Source organism: Bemisia tabaci, chromosome 2 (assembly GCF_918797505.1).
Source record: "Bemisia tabaci chromosome 2, PGI_BMITA_v3".
In the NCBI taxonomy this organism is placed as follows: Eukaryota; Metazoa; Arthropoda; class Insecta; order Hemiptera; family Aleyrodidae; genus Bemisia; species Bemisia tabaci.
This window is the reverse complement of record NC_092794.1, coordinates 42,215,137-42,237,208: the sequence shown is the minus strand read 5'-3', so window position 1 is coordinate 42,237,208 and position 22,072 is coordinate 42,215,137. Positions and strand designations below refer to the sequence as shown.

General features: G+C 37.9%; 1 protein-coding gene across 2 annotated transcripts; it reads left to right on the top strand.

The window, feature by feature from the left end:
• The first annotated feature begins 2,129 nt into the window (after window positions 1-2,129).
• Window positions 2,130-19,513, top strand: Pex13 (peroxisomal biogenesis factor 13). Of its 2 annotated transcripts, none has more exons than XM_019055769.2 (5): window positions 2,130-2,622; window positions 3,462-3,779; window positions 5,692-5,939; window positions 16,165-16,362; window positions 17,714-19,513. In XM_019055769.2, exons 1-5 carry the CDS (start codon window positions 2,570-2,572, stop codon window positions 18,037-18,039), a joined length of 1,143 nt encoding a protein of 380 aa, XP_018911314.1. In that variant the 5' UTR covers window positions 2,130-2,569; the 3' UTR covers window positions 18,040-19,513. The 2 variants fall into 2 exon arrangements, with proteins under 2 accessions (XP_018911314.1, XP_018911313.1); XM_019055768.2 differs by having other exon boundaries at window positions 2,133-2,622; window positions 17,711-18,716.
• Window positions 19,514-22,072: the final 2,559 nt, after the last annotated feature.

Here is a 22,072-nt window from a genome sequence, read left to right as displayed (position 1 = left end):
TATTTTTCTTCATTTTCACAGGATACCACGTCATATACTTACTTTGAAGACTGAATACTTGCTAACTTTATTTCCACATTTTAACGAGGCGAGCGAAATCCTTACATTTGTAAACGTCAGTACTTTATTGAGGAAGGATTTTCTTTCATTTTTGCGTGGTACAATATCGTTATACCTATTCCGGAATTTGGATAAGTTTTTTAGGCTACGTAAGAATCTGGAGCTCGGAATTTTCATTAGTTCTTCCATTAATATTTTCGAGGCTACAAAATTATTTTATGCTCAATCCAAGAAAGTTGAAAAGGCATTATGAATAGTGGTTTCTGTAAAACTAGGTAGTTGGAAAACAAGGAGAAACCTAGGTATGCTCCCATGTCAGGTTTCTTGGTTGAGAATCTGGAGCCGGAATTTTCACTGGTTTTTCGGAGGATATTTTTGCACCAATGGATATCTAAAATGTTCCATCCGAGAAAGTTCAAAACGCACTATGTATAATGGAGTCAATGTAAGTGGTCGTAAAACAACGAAAAATCTATGCTCTCATACCAGTTTCTTAGCTGAAAATCTACTGCTCCAACTGTTGATGTTTTCATTAATTCGATCTGAGAAAGACAAAAAGAAGCTGTATTAAATCTATCTTGCTAAGGAAATGTGTCGTATGAGCCCTCAGGCGTTGCCACATTACCTTCGATTAAAAACTGTCACTGGAAAATTGTGACTATTATTCTTCTAATTTTGTAGACAATTTCAATGGCAATTTAATCTAAAATTTCAAGAAAAAATATGCATAACATTCCTCAGAAATACATGTTTCATGCGGAGGAATTTGGCGACTCTTGAATGTGCATACGTTCTTCCTTGGCACGATAGAAATGCGGTAGATGCAAGGTGGTCGAGAAACTACGACATTTTCATGCTTTAACGCCAGTTTCTCCAGCTGACAATCTGGAACTCGAATTTTCACTCATTTTTCCAAGATTGTTTTCGCGCGGATGGATATTTTTAAAAGTTATATCTGAAAAAGTTAAAAACTTGCTACAGATGATTAAGTGAGTGCAATTGGTCGGACAATTACAAAACTCCATGCTCCCACGCCAGAGTCTGCTTGGCTGAGATTCTGATGGAGCTCGGATTTTTGAGTTTTTTTCCATGGACGTTTTCGCGCCAATGTATATTTTTCAACATTCGATCTGAGAATGTTAATGTCCGTTGTAAATAATGGAGTCGGTGCAACTAATTAGTTGGAAAATAACAAATCTCTTTTTTGCCAATTATCGCGGCCGAATATTACGTGCTTAGTTTCTCATGCAACGATGCGAGTGTAACTATTACCCTAATACCTTTATTCGTGAATGTCAGTATTTTAAATTAGTCGAAAAGCTTAGATTTTCCTTCATTTTTGCGGGATACTACACGGTGTGGTCCATTCCATACCCTATTCCTGCTCATGAGTTCGGAATTCGGATGGTTGTGCGCTACGCTACAACAATGCGAGCATACATCCATAATTACGTCAGTTATTAGAACCACGTTAAAATCCAAGCTTTTCCTTCAATTTCGCGGGATACCACACCACATTTGACTCAAAAGTTGCAATAGTTGCGCGATTGATAGGTACAACATACGCGCGAATCCATGCTCCTTTGCCAGCTTCATCGGCCGAGAAACTGCACTTCGGAATTTTTTTTTAGTTTTTCCAGGATATTTTGGCTCGTACTTGCGGACAGTTTTGAAATGTCAATCTGAGTAAGTAAAAAATGCGCAATGGATATAATGGAGTAAACGCAACTGGTCGGAAAAAGACGAAAAATCAATGCGCTTTTTGTCCAGAATCACCGGCCGAGGAATTGCACCCGCAGGAATTTTCAGGAGTGTTTCCAATAGCAAGGGCTTCAGAAATTTTTGCAATTTCGATCGGAGTAAGTTAAGAACGCCCTATAATTAATGGATGCGAAGTATACCTTATAAGCGCATTCATTAACGTCAGTAAAATACAAGCGAAAAGCTTAGATTTCCTTCATATTCGCGGGATACCACACACCACACCGCATGATACCTCCACTTTCGCCCCGCATTCAGAGAGTGGTGACGGAGGGAGGGGGAAGGGATTGGTTAAACAGGGAATAGAAAAATCAGCTGTTGTTTGTTGTCATGAGTTGATTTGTTCAGTGTCATTTTGCATTATTTTATTTTTGTACATTAGGTATCTTCGTTATCACCGCATGAGCTGACGAGCTCACAGGTTTTGTCGTTGTTTTGTGAATAATAATCTTCATTTCGGTTTTAATTTCATGAGGAATGTAGCAATTATTTGATCATACAGGCTAATCCTTTAGTTTTCCTTGCGTTGATGCTCTGCTTTTTGCCATATGTATGTAATTGTTTGTGATAAAAGTTCCTCACGCGTTGTTTAATTAACATGTTTTATGTTAGTTTGGTATCAACTGATTTTCATTTACCTTTTTTTTATTTCTTAATTTCTACGTCTAAGCTCTGAATTGGAGAAAGGTCTTGATCAGTTTCTGTCTCACACATAACCTCAACAGTTGAACTTGAATTTATCAAGTGGATGGCAGGGCCTTATAAACCTTTGCCAATGGATGCAAGGAATTTTCGAAATCCGTAAGTCTTCTGTGTTCATGTACTTAAATATTAATAGTTTTCCAAATCATTTCCATAGAGCACAATAGAGTATAGCTATGTACTGGAATGCGGGCATTCCTAGCCTCATGTTTGCCGCTAGTGTGAACCAATTAATATTTTTAATACGGCAGCTTATGGAAGAATCGCAGGCTACAAGCGGTTTATGGAATTTATGAATTTAAATTCACCGTAATTTTTGTGAACTTTGGCAAATTATGATGACCTAAGTTCTAACAAATTAAAGAACGCACAAAACTCCCAGTTTTTATGAAATAAATTTGAAAACTTTACTCTCTGAACAAAGCCCAGTTCCCAGACCTTGCGTTTGGCATCTGCAAATACCGCACACTCTCAGAAGCACTGGATAACCGCAGAAAGTGACTTCACTGGCAGTCCAGCACTCGTCGTCTTTATTGTACTGTATGTAAATTTCAGAAAAATCATCCCATTCGAAAGTGTAGTGGAAAGATAATTGCCATTAAGGAACTTGCCGAGGTAAATATTTTACACCTCCATTCCATTTCTATCTGATACTTAATCGTTTGAACAAGGAAAAAAGCACTAAAGAATGGCCCGAACTGTTTGTAACAAGGTAGAGAAATGGTGCTGGGTTCACACCATTTTGCAGGGAGAACAAAGCCAAGAAATTCCAAAAAAATTTCAATTAAAGTCAAACAAATTCATAAAATGTTTTCCTTCCAAAAAATTGAAAAATGTTTGGAATTTTTTGGCTTTGTTTTCTCAAAATGGTGTGGGCCTAGCACCATTTCTCCACGCAATAAATTATTTAAGCAATTGTTAATATATTTTCATTGCAGGCATGCAATGCTCAACTACACGTCATCACTACCTAATGGAGGTGTGAATGGTTTGCCCGGAATGTCGACTGTCAGAACACAGAAGAACCCACCTCCGTTGCCACCAAGGCATAATCGCAGGATTATCCCCACATCCCAGAACAGAAGTTCAGTATACCCGGTTATGGGTAACTACTCCTATCCTGGTTACAATCAGTTCAGTCATCTTGGAATGGGATTTGCGCATAACTATGGTTCCTACGGAGGTTACAACAGACTGGGAAGCTATGGGTATGGCAATTCATACAATGGGTATCCAATGAACAATGTCGACAGTAGGTAAGGAAATGTTCTTTTTATCATGTCTCATTTAGTTTTGAAAACTATTTTAGAGGGTATTTCATGCGTTTTATGCATAGACTATATCGATGGTGCAAGTCGGCAATCACATAACTCGTTTGCGGTGTCTGAAAATCTCCGCAACTATGTTATTTTTTTAACGGAGAACAAATGGACGTGATTCCTTGAAGTTTTTGCAGAATTTTCCTCGCACATGGAAGAAAAATCACGGCAGTTTTAAAGAATTACCGTTGAGTAGTTTTCCGTTTAACAAATAAAGTATGACGGGAAGTCTGCGACGTCGCAAACCGAGTTATGTGATTGCCGACTTTCACCGTCGATATAGAGTCATAATGTAAATGGGAGAGCTGGCACCATGTTCTGCTTGACGAGTGCAGGTCACTTTTTCGATACTTATTCAATCCAAAATTGCAGTGTGGAATACGTAGTAATTCCATGGCCGGGCCCCTGTATATTGCAAACAATCGATTATGTATCGAAAAAGTGACATGGCCTCGCACAGGAGTCTCGGAATTCGGGACCTGGAAATTGCTTAAAAGTGGTGCCAGCTCTTCTATTTACATAATGACTCTATATACTCTATGGTTTTATGGTGTAGAGGCATTTTTCTCCTCCTTTAAATCTAATTCCCACCAAAAAATGTACCTGTATGTACTGGCCTGCAAAAGTATCTGATTTGTAAGAAGTTAATTTGAAGTTAGTTTTTTAAATTGAACCCAGTAAAGGAATGAAAATTCTAACCCACAACAATCAGTTCCCTTTCCCTGAACTATGTCTAAATGAACTCTGGAGGAGAAGATACATTTTCTCTGCTTAATAAAGCAGTTAAAGAAACATTTTTCACTCTAAAGGTATCATGGACGAAGGCATTAAGTGACAGTTTTGTGATCACATGAAAAATGTGCCGAAGTTGAAATGGCACAAATGATTTTACATTTGAACAATGCGGCAAAAAGAAGAAGAAATAGGCTTTTCTGTGACATTTTTAGCAAAGGTTGCTCTTTGTGCTGTGAAAGTGAAAGAGACAACTTTATTTTCTTCTGGTATAATGAATATGTCATGAAAGACAGAGCACTGCAGTGGTGACCGGAAGTTTACTTGATCATCTGCTGCTCATGCAGAATGTCAGGTATAATTTTTTTGCGTAACAAACATGAGATTTTTTTAAACTGTGCATCAGTTGGTTTTTTTTTTTTTTCTTACCTTCATGGTGACTCAGCTCTTCTGTCTGTGGCCCTCAAAGGACTGCTGGACATGGTAAAAATTAAGCAATCTCACATATTTTTCCTCTTCAGAACTTCTCATTGAACAGGACTCACAAAAATTACTGATTTCAACTTCTAATCAACGTATTTATGTCTTTATTTAGCACTGGTTACGTAAAATTTGAATCTCCCACTCACAAGAAAAACCAGAAACCTCAAGGATGAAATTGGGCACTACAACGGTTTTGACAGGCTCCTGAATGATCAGTGATTTTTCCCTGCTTATGTGTCTCCCCAAGTGTGAATAACACGCAGCAGCCTAGTCAAAATGCCGATGTGATAGTTGCCATTTTTTCATACAACAGAGACTTTACAATAAAGTTCTTTCTGACTTTTAACTCTAGTAAATGACGGGTTTTTTTAGGATGATTTTAAAATTCATGCATCGAAAAGCGTGTATATCTTGTTCAGGATTTACTTTCAATAATTTTCTTTGGTTCAGTATTTTGGTAATCTACATGAAATCTTGAAATTCGCATCTTATCTAGTTGCTGTTTTTGAGGTCCATTGTAGCTTTCCTGATTTTGCCGTTTAAATAGTTCCTGTTTGTCTAAACTGTAATGGGGACTTTTAATGTTAATCTTTTTAATTTTCATTTCGTCTGATTGCTTGTTTTTTATCAACAGATTTATTCAACTTGCAGAAGAGAGAGCGAGGCCTGCTTTCCAGTCCATAGAATCAGTTTTACAAACCTTCAGTGCAATTAGTTTAATGTTAGATTCAACGTTCATGGCAATGCATACATCATTCCACGCTGTGTTGGGTGTTGCAGAAAACTTTGCCAAACTGCGATCATTCCTCAGACAATTTCTGTCAACCATAGCCACCTTCAAACTCATCCGGTGGTTCTACAGACATATTTTATACTTTTTAGGTATGAACTCACTTTCCTAAAAAGCATCTTAACAAAAGCAATTTCAGCAGTTACATTCCTTTATTGATAATTCATCCGGGTAATGATCACTTTTTTGTAACAGTATTGTAAACAATGAAATAACATTCATAGTACTAGAAGAATATCACGAATCCACATATGATCACATTTTAGTCAAGCTTTCAGGAAGTAAAGCATGCGCTGCAGGCAGAAGAAGCAGTAACTATTGCAGTATTATTTAACTGAATGAACTTTTTTTTAAGAAGATAGAAATATATTATCAACCATCTAATTGGGCTGTCACACAATTTTTAATTCATGTTTGTAAAGTATGTGAACAAAGGGAAACCCTAAATTCTTTTATTTTTCTCTCTTGGCTCTCATCAAAAGTAATCCCCTACTTTTTAGTCGTGCGGCGAAGCCGTATAGACTCTAGGTTTCGCCGGAGGCTAAAAAGTGTCCACACTTTTAGGCTAAGTCCAAGAGGAGAATTTTCGAGGAACCAAGTAACATATGAGGTATTGATATCGGTGCATTTTGGCCCAATGGAGATGTTACTTGTGCGAGGAATTTGCAATTTGACTGTTGATTCTTGTATAAAAGTTCGCGAGGAACACAATGGTGCCACTGGTTTTCTCTGAAATCATCTTCCATGCTCAAAAAAACCTCTCAAGTTGAGGCCAAAATGGAGGGGGTATCCCACCCTACCCTGAGAGTCCACATCTACATGAAGACAAACTCTCCATGCAAAGATAGGGAGCAAATACATTAGCAGGGTTGCCATGTATTCAGTTTTGGAGTCCCCAGATAAATTGGTAGCCCTGTCAAAGTATTAGCTCCCTATCTTTGCATGGAGAATAGGTCTTGATCTAGGCTTTGACTCTCAGGGTAGGGTGGTATATTCCCTCCATTTTGGCCTTAACTTGAGTGCTTTTTTTGAGCTTGGGAGATGATTTCAGAGAAAACCAGTGGCACCATCGTGTTTCTCGTGACTTTTTACACAGTCAAATCGCAAATTCCTCACACATGCAACATCTCCATTATGCCAAATGGAATTTCTGATCATTTAGCCATGGTTTGGTAGCGTTTAGCAATCAACTGTGACCATAATGTAAAGAACCCACACAGGTGCCTTTCGGCGGAATGTCGCCCTATGGCATTCTTTATCATCAAGTCACCGTTGAACATTCGCTGTTAAATAGCGTTCAGCAACCAAGTATAGCCAAAATTTTCAGAACTCATACCTCAGATGTTCAAAGAGTGTTAAAATGTGTTGCCAAATGGAATTTCTGATCATTTAGCTATGGTTTGGTAGCGTTTCGCAATCAACTGTGACCATAATGTAAAGAACCCACACAGGTGCCTTTCGGCGGAATGTCGCCCTATGGCATTCTTTATCATCAAGTCACCGTTGAACATTCGCTGTTAAATAGCGTTCAGCAACCAAGTATAGCCAAAATTTTCAGAACTCATACCTCAGATGTTCAAAGAGTGTTAACATGTGTCGCCAAATGGAATTTCTGATCATTTAGCTATGGTTTGGTAGCGTTTAGCAATCAACTGTGACCATAATGTAAAGAACCCACACAGGTGCCTTTCGGCGGAATGTCGCCCTATGGCATTCTTTATCATCGAGTCACCGTTGAACATTCACTGTTAAGTAGCGTTCAGCAACCAAGTATAGCCAAAATTTCCAGAACTCATACCTCAGATGTTCAAAGAGTGTTAAAATGTGTCGCCAAATGGAATTTCTGATCATTTAGCCATGGTTTGGTAGCGTTTAGCAATCAACTGTGACCATAATGTAAAGAACCCACACAGGTGCCTTTCGGCGGAATGTCGCCCTATGGCATTCTTTATCATCGAGTCACCGTTGAACATTCACTGTTAAGTAGCGTTCAGCAACCAAGTATAGCCAAAATTTCCAGAACTCATACCTCAGATGTTCAAAGAGTGTTAAAATGTGTCGCCAAATGGAATTTCTGATCATTTAGCCATGGTTTGGTAGCGTTTAGCAATCAACTGTGACCATAATGTAAAGAACCCACACAGGTGCCTTTCGGCGGAATGTCGCCCTATGGCATTCTTTATCATCAAGTCACTGTTGAACATTTACTGTTAAGTAGCGTTTAGCAACCAAGTATAGCCAAAATTTTCAGAACTCATACCTCAGATGTTCAAAGAGTGTTAAAATGTGTCGCCAAATGGAATTTCTGATCATTTAGCTATGGTTTGGTAGCGTTTCGCAATCAACTGTGACCATAATGTAAAGAACCCACACAGGTGCCTTTCGGCGGAATGTCGCCCTATGGCATTCTTTATCATCAAGTCACCGTTGAACATTCGCTGTTAAATAGCGTTCAGCAACCAAGTATAGCCAAAATTTTCAGAACTCATACCTCAGATGTTCAAAGAGTGTTAAAATGTGTCGCCAAATGGAATTTCTGATCATTTAGCCATGGTTTGGTAGCGTTTAGCAATCAACTGTGACCATAATGTAAAGAACCCACACAGGTGCCTTTCGGCGGAATGTCGCCCTATGGCATTCTTTATCATGGAGTCACAGTTTAATAGCGTAAATAAGCAACCAATGGTGGCCAAAATGTCAAGACTCCAAACTGGTGCTTTTTGGCTGAATTTCGCCCAATAGGATCTTTGATGATTTATCAGTAATGGTTGATGTTTATGTTGATTAATTATTACTGTCTGAAAGTGAATCCTGTGGGAGAATATTATAGGGTTGGCTCAAACAAGTTTTAGAATTTTTTTCCTTAGCGCTAATGGACCCTAAGGGACAACTTCAATTCATCGAACTAAAAGTTTTCAATGTTCATAACCATTTTTTAACTGTCGGAACTCACTAGACCACATTATATTCATGATGAATTTAAAGAATATCGCTGTCAAAAGTTGAGTTCTCCTTCAATTTAGCACTTTTTGTCATTACCTTAAAGACCATACGGAAAGTGCTAAATCTACGGAAAACTCAACTTTTGACAGCGATATTCTTCAAATTTATCATGAATATAATGTGGTCTAGTGAGTTCTGACATTTAAAAATGGGTATGAACATTTAAGGCTTTATTTTCCTTGAATTTAAGTGGTTTTTCAGGGTCTACGGTAAGAAAAAAAGTCTAAAACACGTTAAAAGTTACTTGAACCTACCCTATAATGTTGAGCTATGACTTCAACTTTCATGAACCCTTACTTGTGCCTTTCAGCTTGATTTCGCTAAATGGAATTATTTATGATTGAAGTCATGGTTGAGTTTACTATGCTGATAAAATATCATTGGAAAATTTAGGTTTCACCATCATAGTCTTCTACGAGGGCTGTCCCAAAAGAAACCGGACTTTTGTCATAGAAGGCGAACAGAGCGTCGTAATGAAGTTTTCTTGGGCTTGTTTGAAAGCTGATAAGCTACTGAAGATGCTTGTTTTTACAGAATGCAAACATTGGTCTTGGTAAGGAAACTACACGCTTTGGAATAAAGGAAAGTCAAACTCGAGTTTGGATTTTTGTCTTTATTTCAAGAAAAATTTAGATACAACTTAAAAAAAAACCAGGTTTTAAGTTAAAAACTTCAATGCTCTCTTATTCAAATGCTTAAAAATAAGGAAATCAACATTTTAAGCAGCTTACCAAGTCATCACCTATCCCCTTCAAAATATTCGCCAGCTTTGTCGATGCATTTTTGCCACCGTTTCTTCAATCGGGAGAAACACTGTTGAAAATCCGCAGGTTTGAATGATCGCAATTCCTTCAAGGTGAAACTGTCAACCGAGAATATTACAATGGTGTTCTGAGACGATTACGCGAAAATGTCTGCAGAAAAAGGCCCGAGCTTTGGAGAGAGAATTCCTGGTTTCTGCATTACGATAATGCACCTGCCCAAGCATCCCTCCAAATTCGCGAATTTTGTGCAAAGAATGCCATGAGTGTCCTCCCTCATCCCCTCTATTCACCTGACCTGGCTCCGTGTGATTTTTTCTTCACGACTTAAATCTACCTTGAAAGGTCGACGTTTTCAAACCATTCCGGAAATTCAAGAGAACACCTTGAAGGAATTGCGATCATTCAAACCTGAGGATTTCCAACAGTGTTTCTCCCAATTGAAGAAACGGTGGCAAAAATGCATCGACAAAGCTGGCGAGTCGTATTTTGAAGGGGATAGGTGATGACTTGGTAAGCTGCTTAAAATGTTGATTTCCTTATTTTTAAGCATTTGTATAAGATTGCAACGAAGTTTTTAACTTAAAACCTGGGTTTTTTTTAAAGTTGTATCTAAATTTTTCTTGAAATAAAGACAAAAATCGCAACTCGTGTTTGACTTTCCTTTATTCCAAAGCGTGTAGTTTCCTTACCAAGACCAATGTTTGCATTCTGTAAAAACAAGCATCTTCAGTAGCTTATCAGCTTTCAAACAAGCCCAAGAAAACTTCATTACGACGCTCGGTTTGCCTTCTATGACAAAAGTCCGGTTTCATTTGGGACAGCTCTCGTAAAAATAACCATCAGCATTACTGCACCAACCAAAATCTAGCCCAAAAAAAAAAATAATTCGGCTGAAAAAGTGGGAGAAATTGGGATGTGCAGTCTCAAAATAAAAATACCTAGCTGTGATTGGACATAGCTTTGCTTTCATTGAGACTTTCAAATTTTATGAATAAAAAACAGTACGCGTTTAGCAAAAACAGTTAGTTTTGTCCTTACCTGTAGACCATACAAAAAGAGCTAAATTGAAGGAGAACTTAGCTTTTGACAGCGATGCTCTTCAAATTTTTCATATACCTGTACAATGTGTTCTAGTGAGTTTGGATGGTAAAAAATGGTCAGGAACATTTAAAGATTTATTTTCCATGAATGTAAGTTGTCGTTCAGGATAGATTCTGACGACTAGATCCTTACTAGAGTAAGGAAAGAAAGTCTAAAATTGTTAAAAGTCACAGAAAAACGCGAAAAAAGAAAAAAGTCGGAAAAGGAAGTCAAATTTACATAACAATTAAATTAACATAAAAATTTCGTAAAAAGTATTGGAAATTACGAACAAATGTATTTACGTAAAAACTGTATTAAAAAGAAAGTTAATTTTAATTAAGAAAAATAATCTTGGTAAATCAATTTCTCACGTAAATTTGACTCAAAATTCATTTAAAAAACAGGGCCGGATTTACCTACTTGCCGCCCATGGGCCGGATTTACCTACTTGCTGCCTATGGGCCACCTGTATTTTGCCGCCCCCTTCTCATTCGTTTCGAAACATCAATAAAAAACAACTTAATCGGCCCGAAACAGTAACAGAGAAACAACTTAAAACGGGACTAAGGACGCAAATAATAAAAAGAAACACATAAAATATAATAAGAAACCTGGGACGTTTCGCAGGGATCACACCCGCATTTTCAACCGGCAAAACAAGAAAAATTAAAAGAAAGGACACTATGCCCCTCACTACTAGCAAAAGTTCGCACGGAACTTTGCGCGAAAGTTAAGTTCCGTAAACCTATCTACATATGTGTGAACAAGGCCTTCCATTTGTAAGAAATGAAGGTAAAAATTATGCAAGAACAAACATAAATGTGGTTTAATAATTTTAACTTCCGCCGCCGCGCCGCGCTGACCGCACTGTGTTTGACGCAATGCGTGAAGTATTCCTACAGTCTTGTAGGCGCTATGCGTTTCACGCCGACCGCCGCACAGTGGATTGAGTCAATTAGAGGGGTCGGACATGAAATTTTTGACAAGAACTGCAAATGTTGATGTTTATTTCGTCACATTTTAAAGTTCAAGGGGTGATACGGGAAGAAAATATCACGCGAAAACCAGTGGAACAGCTTGCAGAACATTAGATTCTTGTATAAACGGAGTTATGAGCGTTTTAAGTTCCCAAATTTTTTCCGACCTCTCTCATTGACTCGATTCACCGTGCGCCGCGCTGAGGGCTTCTCCTTTCTATCTCAAGTCCTCATCATCACTGCTGCACCGCTCCATGCCAAATTGCGTGTTTAGTTTCTCTCTTAACTCCACTAATTAAAGGTGCTGTCTCTTGTGTCACCGAAAGACGCTTTCTCGTTTGTAATTTTTTTTTTCTGAATCCGATTTTTTTTAAACCTACATTTTAAAAAAATGCAAAATTTGCCGCCCCCTGCGTTAAGAAATGAGAGAGAGATGCTGTACTCGATTATCTAATGCATCTGACGAGTTTTTCAATTCAAAAAGGAACGTATTACACTCCACAAATAAATCACGTTTGAAGCGCAAACCGGAAAAAACACGATTTGTCAAAAGTATTCATTAAGTATTGCACTTTCCACAGAAGCATATTGCACAAAAATGTCACTGTAACGACTTCCGGATATGGTTGCGACCAACTTAAGGCTCAAAATTTTGATTTGTTCGCTCCCTAAAAAAAATGGTCCATCTCTGTCCATCTCTCTGGTCCAACTGACAAACATCCCAGGGTCACAGGCTGTCGTGGTCCCGGAGACATTTTTCAGGGTTGAAATCCTTCCTCTTATTTAATTGTTTTTTAAATAAACTTAGGCTAGGACACTATCCCTAAATAACAAACAGACCAATTTGGCTCCAATGCCTCGAGCTCTGCACGTGTAAACTTGAGTTTTTTGTTTTTATTACCCTCGCTTTTTATTACTTTCGTCGGTCTGCTCAGGGCCGAAGGGGGCCCTCCCTCCCCCCTTCCTCCTCTTACAGTCACGCTCCGGCGTGGCTGCAGCCGTTGCGCCGCGTCATTTTTGTGGGAACATTGATCAGCGTTTCGAGCCTTAAGGCTCAGTTCGGGTGCGATATTCTATCGTCTGCGCGCCCAACCCCCCCCCTCCCCCTCCCCTCCCAAAGACGCTCCGCGCCACCTGACTATCGATATTTTAGACCAAAATATTGTATCGATATTTCAACGTTGATATATCGTCCGTATCCATACATTTATCTCCAGAAATATCGAATCGATTTTTCTTTCTTTCTTCTGCTGAGTTGTGTATTTTACACCTCGGAAAATCGGAAATTATGGTCAATTTTTCATAGTTCGAATTTCGGATTTCGCTGGCCAGGTTGTACAGACCTACGTCACAGGGTAAACAAACCTCAAGATGCAAATACCTCCTTTTTTTTCTCTACCGGGTGTCCATAAAGTAACTGAAAAGTGAGTATAATTTTTGAACAAAAAAAGATAGAAGGTCGCGGTTTGTGGCATTCTTCATCATTCAAAAGGGGAAATTTTTCGATGGGGGGCTTTTCCCGGTGGACCCCCCTGGGGGGGGGGCCCAGGGGGGGCAACTTCAAAAATTTAAATGGCAACCCCCATTTTTTTAGACATGGTTAAAAAGAACTTAAAAGGACAAGAAAAATGGCGCGAATAAAATTAAAATCGGTTATTTCGTTCAAAAGTTACAGCCGGTCAAAGTTTTAAATTGACCACTTTTCAAAAAATCGCCGATGAGCTCCAAATTATCGGAAAAACAAAAACAAACCAGGAATGAAAAGTTTGAAAAGTGCTTTTTAGGAAGAGAAAAAACAACTGACGTTGTCACAAGTCTGGATGGCACTGTTTCAAAATAAAATTTCGGAAAATTCAACATGGCGGCAAATTTGAGGAAACGCAAAAAATGAAAATTCCAGAAACTGTTATCTTTCAAATACCCTCTAGTTTAAGGAAATCAAAGGTATCAACTTTTATTCCTTTATTTGGCCAAGTAAGAGCAATAATTTGCTGACTTAAAAGTTGTCGAGCGGGGCGCCTTCAATCGTTGGAGTATGCGACATCACAGGATTAAGTGTGCTGTCGAAAAATGAAGCCGATTTGAAAATGCGCTCCTCCTTTGGGATGCTTTAGAAATTTTTAAGGTCCTCCTCCTCGAATTTAACGAGAAAAAAGAAGAAAAGTAAAATTTAGCAATTTTTACCCACAAACTTGGCGAGCCAAAAAAACATGATCTATCCTGGTGGGGTAGGGGCGGTGGACATTTTTGACATTTCTCTCTCTGAAAATTAAAAATCCAAGAATAATTTTAATTCTCTAACTCCTGGCACTCCAATTTGGCAAGGAGGATAACTGCTACGCTTCACCGTGTCACCGATCAGATAGTGCATCAGATGTTACCGAAAAGATTGGTGTCTCAAATCGTAAGGTTGAGATTGTCAATAAGATAATCTCAATTCAGATAATAATCAAGAGTAGAACGGCGTCTTCGAAATTGGAAGCGTAGCAGATATCCTCCTTGCCAAATTGGAGTGCCAGGAGTTAGAGAATTAAAATTATTCTTGGATTTTTAATTTTCAGAGAGAGAAATGTCAAAAATGTCCACCGCCCCTACCCCACCAGGATAGATCATGTTTTTTTGGCTTGCCAAGTTTGTGGGTAAAAATTGCTAAATTTTACTTTTCTTCTTTTTTCTCGTTAAATTTGAGGAGGAGGACCTTAAAAATTTCTAAAGCATCCCAAAGGAGGAGCGCATTTTCAAATCGGCTTCATTTTTTGACAGCACACTTAATCCTGTGATGTCGCATACTCCAACGATTGAAGGCGCCCCGCTCGACAACTTTTAAGTCAGCAAATTATTGCTCTTACTTGGCCAAATAAAGGAATAAAAGTTGATACCTTTGATTTCCTTAAACTAGAGGGTATTTGAAAGATAACAGTTTCTGGAATTTTCATTTTTTGCGTTTCCTTAAATTTGCCGCCATGTTGAATTTTCCGAAATTTTATTTTGAAACAGTGCCATCCAGACTTGTGACAACGTCAGTTGTTTTTTCTCTTCCTAAAAAGCACTTTTCAAACTTTTCATTCCTTGTTTGTTTTTGTTTTTCCGATAATTTGGAGCTCATCGGCGATTTTTTGAAAAGTGGTCAATTTAAAACTTTGACCGGCTGTAACTTTTGAACGAAATAACCGATTTTAATTTTATTTGCGCCATTTTTCTTGTCCTTTTAAGTTCTTTTTAACCATGTCTAAAAAAATGGGGGTTGCCATTTAAATTTTTGAAGTTGCCCCCCCTGGGCCCCCCCCCAGGGGGGTCCACCGGGAAAAGCCCCCCATCGAAAAATTTCCCCTTTTGAATGATGAAGAATGCCACAAACCGCGACCTTCTATCTTTTTTTGTTCAAAAATTATACCCACTTTTCAGTTACTTTACGGACACCCGGTATGTAGGTATAGGACTTTTCGCGTGGCTGCTCGACGGTTTGTTAATCTGTGGAGGTTAAGCTACATTCACGCGTCGCAAGCAACCTGGCGCGTCTGCTTCTTGCTACTGCGAGCGCGCCTTCATTTCCTCCTGCACGCAACAAGGACAACCGCGATGATAAAGAATTCCATTCGGCGAAATCGAGCCGAGAGCAGGCACCACGAGTATATACATATCGACGGTGAAACTACCAAACCACGTATCTCGGACGTCGCAGACTTCCTGTCATACTTTATTTTTTAAATGAAAAACTACTTAACATCCAGTCTTGAAAATTTCTGTGATTTTTCCTCTTTGCGCGAAGAAAATCCCGTGTAAATTTCAAGGAATGATATTGATTTGGTCTACTTCAAAAAAATAAAATGTGAGCGTAGATTTTTAAACACCGCAAACGAGATACGTGGTTTGGTAGTTTCACCGTCGATATGGGTTATTTTAGTGATGGGTGGGATTTTATTTAAAATTCCTATGAATCCTAGGTATAGTATTTACTTTAGTAAACAATTATCATTTATTCCATCACTTCTTCGGATTATTTATTTTTAATCAATCTATATTCATGTGAAGTGTAGCTCATCTGCATTTTTCTTTCCCTTGGAACCTAAAAGTGTATATTATGAGTAGAATACGCCCACTCGCAGAAACTAAGTGCAGTCATAATCAATATGAACTACATACGAGTGGGAAAAACTATTTGTAATTTACGACAAATACCAATAAGTGATGAGGTTAAAGCAACCAAATACATGTGTCAGAAATGTTCCGATAATTACTAGGTAAGAGTCTTTTATCAGCTCATCTTCTGATCCAATAATTTAATTGTTGGCATTTCATTACGGCTGTCGCGCCGCTACGTGTTCTATGATAATCAAAGTCTCTACGATATATATAATTGATATGGGGGGGGGGTTGGGGCGGCGGCAGCCACCCCGCTCAGCAGTAGCTTTTGCTTGCTGTTTCTATTTTTCATTATCAGTAATTTTGCTAGTTTTATTATTTCTCATTTCCTTGTCTTTCTGCTGCAGGACTTGTATCGCAAAACGCGACAAAAGAAGAGTTATGGCAGGAAGCCTTACACCGCACGGCTTCTGATCCACTTCCCTCAACCCCTCAAAATAGACTGTCTATCCCAGTAATCATGTTCATGGGCCTAATGTTGACCGGGCCCTACATTATTTTCAAGTTGCTAAACTCTTTGTACTCATCAGAGCAAGAAGAGACGGGTAAGTTCAGGAGTCTACACTGACATTATCTAATATCATCATAATATTGCCATCAGTTCAAAATCTCTGAACATCATGGAAATGAGTAGAAAAAATAAAACTTTTCATGGATACTAAAGGTCAATGTCACCCACTCTGCTGTGGCAAGAAAAAAGGCTGTATGAGCCATCAGGCATTGCCAAATTTCCCTCGACAAATCAAAAATTCTCAGGAAAATTTAAGAATATTTCTCCTCCGATTTTTCATATGATTTTTTTCATAATTTGATCTACAAAGTCAGAAAATTTCAAGGAAAAATATTCATAACTTCCTTCTAAAATAGATATTTTCTGAGTGGAATTTTGGCAACATTGGAATACCCATAAGGCGATTTTTCTTAGCACGGCAGCTTTGCCCTTAATTGCTGGTACCTACTCAAGAAGTCTTAAGTAACAATATGAAGTCTGCACTGATATTTTGAAAGATCATTTAGAGCGCTATCTAAAACCTAAGACAAGGAAAAAACCACCAAAAATGTGGCCTGAACTGTAAGTAACAGGATGGTAGGATAGTGCTGGGCCAGCACTGTTTTGTGGGAAATCAAGGCCAACAGCCCAAAAATTTTCATTGGAGTTCAAGTTTTTGTATCTAATGAGAATTTTTTGAATTCTCCAGCCTTCATTTCCACTCAGAATAGTGTCGACCCAGCACTAATCCACCATTCTGTAATACCCAAGGAGCCTGAATTTAATCTTAGTATCTTAATAAACTCCTATGTCTCACAAAGAGGGGGTTCACAAGGTTGCTTCATTTAAGTACCTTTTTATTCCAATTTGAATATTGCGTACCGCTCAAAAACTTAATAGGAGCATTCCATCCAAGAAAATTCTAACTCTCTGAATTTAGACAAGTAGGTAGACTGAAAACAATGCTGCTTTTTGAATTTATCATGTAGTTTCCCCGAGTTTGAGAATAGAAGAAATAATTCAAATACCGCAACCTTTTTATTAGGGAGTTACTTTTATCCCAAAGGATCATTAAACTAGAAGTTACAGCAGTTCAAACTTTGAATGAATAAGAGAGGGCTCACTACACTAAGGAAATACTTGCATACACTACACCAGAGAAGGGCTATAGAGTTGTTGAAAGTATTATGAAGTATTTCATCATTCAAATGATTTTCTCTTTGCTTTTGCTTATTCTCGTAGATTAAACTTTTCATGAACCTCAAGGCTTAAAGGAATTTTTAAGTCTAAACTTATTTTTTGTGGAATCACATGAGAGGTGCAAATATTTTTTATGCTCAAGCAGATTCAGATGCAAGCTACTCGCTTCTGAATTTCTAACATCATGTGGTTTTTGTTCTCAGAAGCTTGGAACCCCTCAGTAGACCCCTATCAACTAGTGAGAGCTGTCTACGATTTTCAGGGTCAAGCAGAAGGCGAGCTTAGCTTTCAACAAGGGCAGACATTAAAAATGGCACCGCTCAAAGAGGCAGATCAAACCTCTGGTTGGGCTCTAGTTGCTGATCAATACAATAGAATAGGTTATGCACCAATTAATCGGTTATCTCTGGGCCCTTTGGTTCAGAACAACCACCAAAATAATCAATCGCAGCAGTCTCAACCTCTTACCGTTCCCAAGGACGTAAATCAAATGAATAGCCCCGAGACACCTACACCAAATCAAGAAGTGTAATTTTTACCAAGTTCGTCCTTGACCTTACTTGGTTTTGTTGATTTTTATTGTTAACTTTGTTTGATATAAATAGTTTTTCAACTGAATCTTGCCTAAGTATCTTAAGATTGGAATGAATTTTCATGTAAGTTGCAAGGTACACTCTACAACAGGTATGGACAAATGGAATTTTAGAAAGTCGTCAAAACGCGTAGATTTGACAGCATCGAGAGTACGACTGCGAAGACATACGCGGCAAATGGACGGTACGACTTCATACGTCACTCGATCGCCGATTTTCTCAGCGCTGCCACTTCGGCACCCCGTTTGTCCATACCTGTAGTAGAGTGTACCTTGGTAAGTTGGCTTTACGATGGTACCAGTGGGTGTTAAGACAAAGCTGCTTCATCAATACCCATGGGAATAAAAAAATAAAAACATATGATCAGAATTATTGGTGAACAGGAATTCTTCTCTACAGAATGCCTTTCGGTGATGGTAATCAGTTTTTACTGAACGGTGAAACTGCAAGAACACAATCCCTCTCTTATTGTGATGTCTTGAGGTTTCCACTTTCTTTATATTCATGTAAAGGAGAATATCTCACCAGACTTTTGGGGATGATATTTTCAATAAATATTCTTTTGAAAAATCTTTTGAATTTCAGTGTAAGCAAAATAAATTAATTTACTACTTTATGTTTTATGATAATAATTTTATTAGACACCACCAACATTATCCTACATAAATATTCCATGCATGCTCAACTAAAAAAAAAAAAAAAAGAAAAAAAAAAGTAACAAAGGTTAATTTGTGAGTCAAATGCTTATTTTAAATCGAATTGTAGATGTTCCTATGGCTATTTTTAGTTAAAATATGTGTCAAACTATTCTGATATTTCATGGGCTAATTTTATCTCTTAACAAAGTAAAAAAAACAATGGCAAGTATAGCGATACTTCTTTACAAAACTGAGCTTGAAGATGCTCATGGGCTCTACAATGTAAAATAAAATATTTACAAAATGTTATTCCTTCCACAGATCCTTCATCTTTAGCAATGGCACTTGTTTAATGAATGTATTAAAACTTTTACTTTCTGAAATTTTAAGGTAAATGCGCCATCACATGTAAATTATCTTAAAATTTTAAAAGAAAATATCCGTACCTCTCCTCAGAAATATGCATTCTATCGGAGGTTTGGCAACTCCCGAATGTTCATACAACGTTCTTTCTTAACACCGCAGCATGCACCTTCAGTGCACGGAGTCTTTTGACTCATTTAGAAATCTGAAGAAGGATCTGTTAGGCACTTGGTTCATTTCTGTGGTTTTATTTGGCGATCTAAATCAGCTGGAAGGAATCATCCTACTTTAATAATTAAACAAATTGTAATTTTTCTTTACCTGATTTAATTATTTTTATCAAGAATGTACAAATTAAAACCCTGTAATTTGTCAAAATTAGAATGTTGGCAAAGAAAGTGCGTTATTAAAACTCTAAGTGCAATTCTTCCAATCCTCTTTACAAGCAGACTCCTTCTCTGTCATATTAGTTTTAGTTTTACTCTTCTTAAATATTATAGTGTTTTGACAGATTGAGTTAAAATTTGAACTATGGGATGTAGAAAATTTTTAAAAAGTGTTTTTCCTTTCATTATGATTCTCAAAAACAATGTTGGCAGACTTGCACAGCAAGATGAACCATCATTTTGATTCTTGCCGTTTCTCTTTAAGGGCCATTCTGATATTACGTTAGGCATCTTGGCCGTTTTTATTAACCCTTCTTCCCCTCTTGTGGGGCACTTTTTCAACAATCTCTCACCCCTCCTTATGAATCACTTAAAATTGGCCTGACCGCTCTACTCCCTCAATTTCTTAGAAAATAACAGAGAAAGCCTGAAAAAAGCTAAACAAATTATTTTTCTTGGAAAATTTAATTTTTTGTCGCAAATGCGAGGCTTAAGTAAGACAGAGCTGACCTCTTCCCTCTTAAAATTGCCGCAGTAATACTTGAATAGTATAATTAAAAAAATTCTATAAATGTAAATGGTAGATCTTCAGTCCCCTAATCACTTTTCCGATTGATGGCCAATCTGTAAAATTACGTATCTCCGTTTGCGACAATGCAGACATCATGGGTTCCTTGGAAAACCGGTCAAACTAATTCATCGAAAACTTCCTTGATTCGTCTGCTCCATTAGCAGAATATTCTGTAAAAATTTCAAGCTATAAGGTTAGCTTGTTTCTCCTCGAAAAAATAAAAGAACCTAGAAGCACACATTTTGAAACACGACCTTAATGGAGGTACGTGGTTTCGCACTCTGGCCATCATCATACTTTAAATTGCTATGAGATTTCTATCTTTCTCTTGGACTGCTGAACTCGTGATTTAGTATGCAAATCGAAGTTTCTGTCATGAATGTGATTTTAAATACATTTTTACATTTTATGAAATAAATTTTGAGTTCTTTACTGATATTTCTTGTATTAGAAGTAGCTTTAAAACTACAGATATTTGTACCATCAGGAGATATTACAAATGTTGGCTCAAGGCATTTTTCAACAGGTAGGATCGCATTATTGATGGCCAAAGTGCGGAACCATGTATCTTCACTCGCGATGTTGCAGACTTCCTTCTTATACTTTATTTTTTCATTTGAAATCTAGTCAACTTAATTTCTTAATAACCTCATCAATTTTATTTCTCTATCTGCAGGATACTCCGCAGAAATGAACTACTTATATAGTTGACTAGTTCCTCTCCAAAAAAATAAAATAGGAGTGGAAATTTTTAACCCCATGATGGAGATATGGGATTTTGTACTTTAGGCATTGATTTGATTTATGTATTTACATTTTTATTTTTTATATATTAAGATATATGTTCGGACACACAGTAGTATGTTGTGACAAGAGTGAGGTCATGGAGGGTCCCACCTAGATTTTGAGCTGAGTTATGAGAATGACCAAATGATTCTTGATAAAAAACCATTAAAAAACCACCCAGGCACCGGATCCCTATTTCTACTTCACAGAGAATGGCCCTTGAGAACTCAAAAAATTTAAAGGGCAAAAAGGTTTGCTTGCTGAAGTAGCTCAATATTGCATCAGTGTTGCAATAATGTGTTGCCTCTGGTTGAGAGGTCCAATATTTGATTCCCAGTTTTTTTGCATTAATATCCATTCCCATATTAAGTATTACTAGCCGCTCTGGACGCGCTTTGCGCGTCCGTCACGACAAGCCAAGGGGCTGCGCCCCCTGGACCCCCGATCACTCGCTACGCGAGTGACATTCTGCTCGCTCCGCGAGCCATTTTTCTGAGTGATTGGACATTTGATCACTATAGGATGTATACATTTTGGAGACTCTGGAGGCAAACATGATTTCGTTACAGAACCTTGTCGCCGGAGCGTGCCATCATTTGCACATGAATATAGATATGTGGAGATGAAGTGATGATGGGGATCAACCAATTCTTCAAAAACGCATTTCACTGGGACGCCATCCCATCAGGCGGCGGAAAAAGACAATCCATGGATCTCTTCCCGCGATTTGACTTGCTGAAGTAGCAAAAGTTTATCTTTACCTCTTAAAAAGATTATTGGTGGCGTAGGGGTCTAAAAACTGCTCAACGATAGCATAGTTCGAGTTCCGAATCGCAATAAATGAGTCCACTCGTGTTTTTTTCTTATACTTTCATCGCATATAAATTTATCTGATGTTTTTGTTTTATTCTCTCTGATCGCATATTATCCTCATTTCATTTCCTTTCCCTTTCCTTTCTCCCTTTCTGTAGCATCTGTGTCCATTTAAAATTATTATTTTTAAATAGCTTTCTCCTAGTATACAATTGATGCTTCAAACGGAATCAATTGTTTTAATTACATTTCCAGCTAAATCAAGGGTTTTCTCAGGAAGGCAGCCTCTCATCCCTCCCGGACTCTATTGTTGCCAGATAAGTTGCCTTTTTAGCATTTTTCCCAATTCAAATCCATGTAAAATATTCACATTTATCGCACAATCTGGCAACCTCTCGAGTGAAATAGAAAAAGG

Coding starts and splice junctions, on each gene's coding strand:
- Pex13 (XM_019055768.2), top strand. CDS start 2,570: ATGGCAGGGCCTTATAAACCTTTGCCAATGGATGCAAGGAATTTTCGA. Junction 2,623..3,461: donor GCAAGGAATTTTCGAAATCC/GTAAGTCTTCTG, acceptor TTTTCATTGCAG/GCATGCAATGCTCAACTACA. Junction 5,940..16,164: donor ACATATTTTATACTTTTTAG/GTATGAACTCAC, acceptor TTTCTGCTGCAG/GACTTGTATCGCAAAACGCG.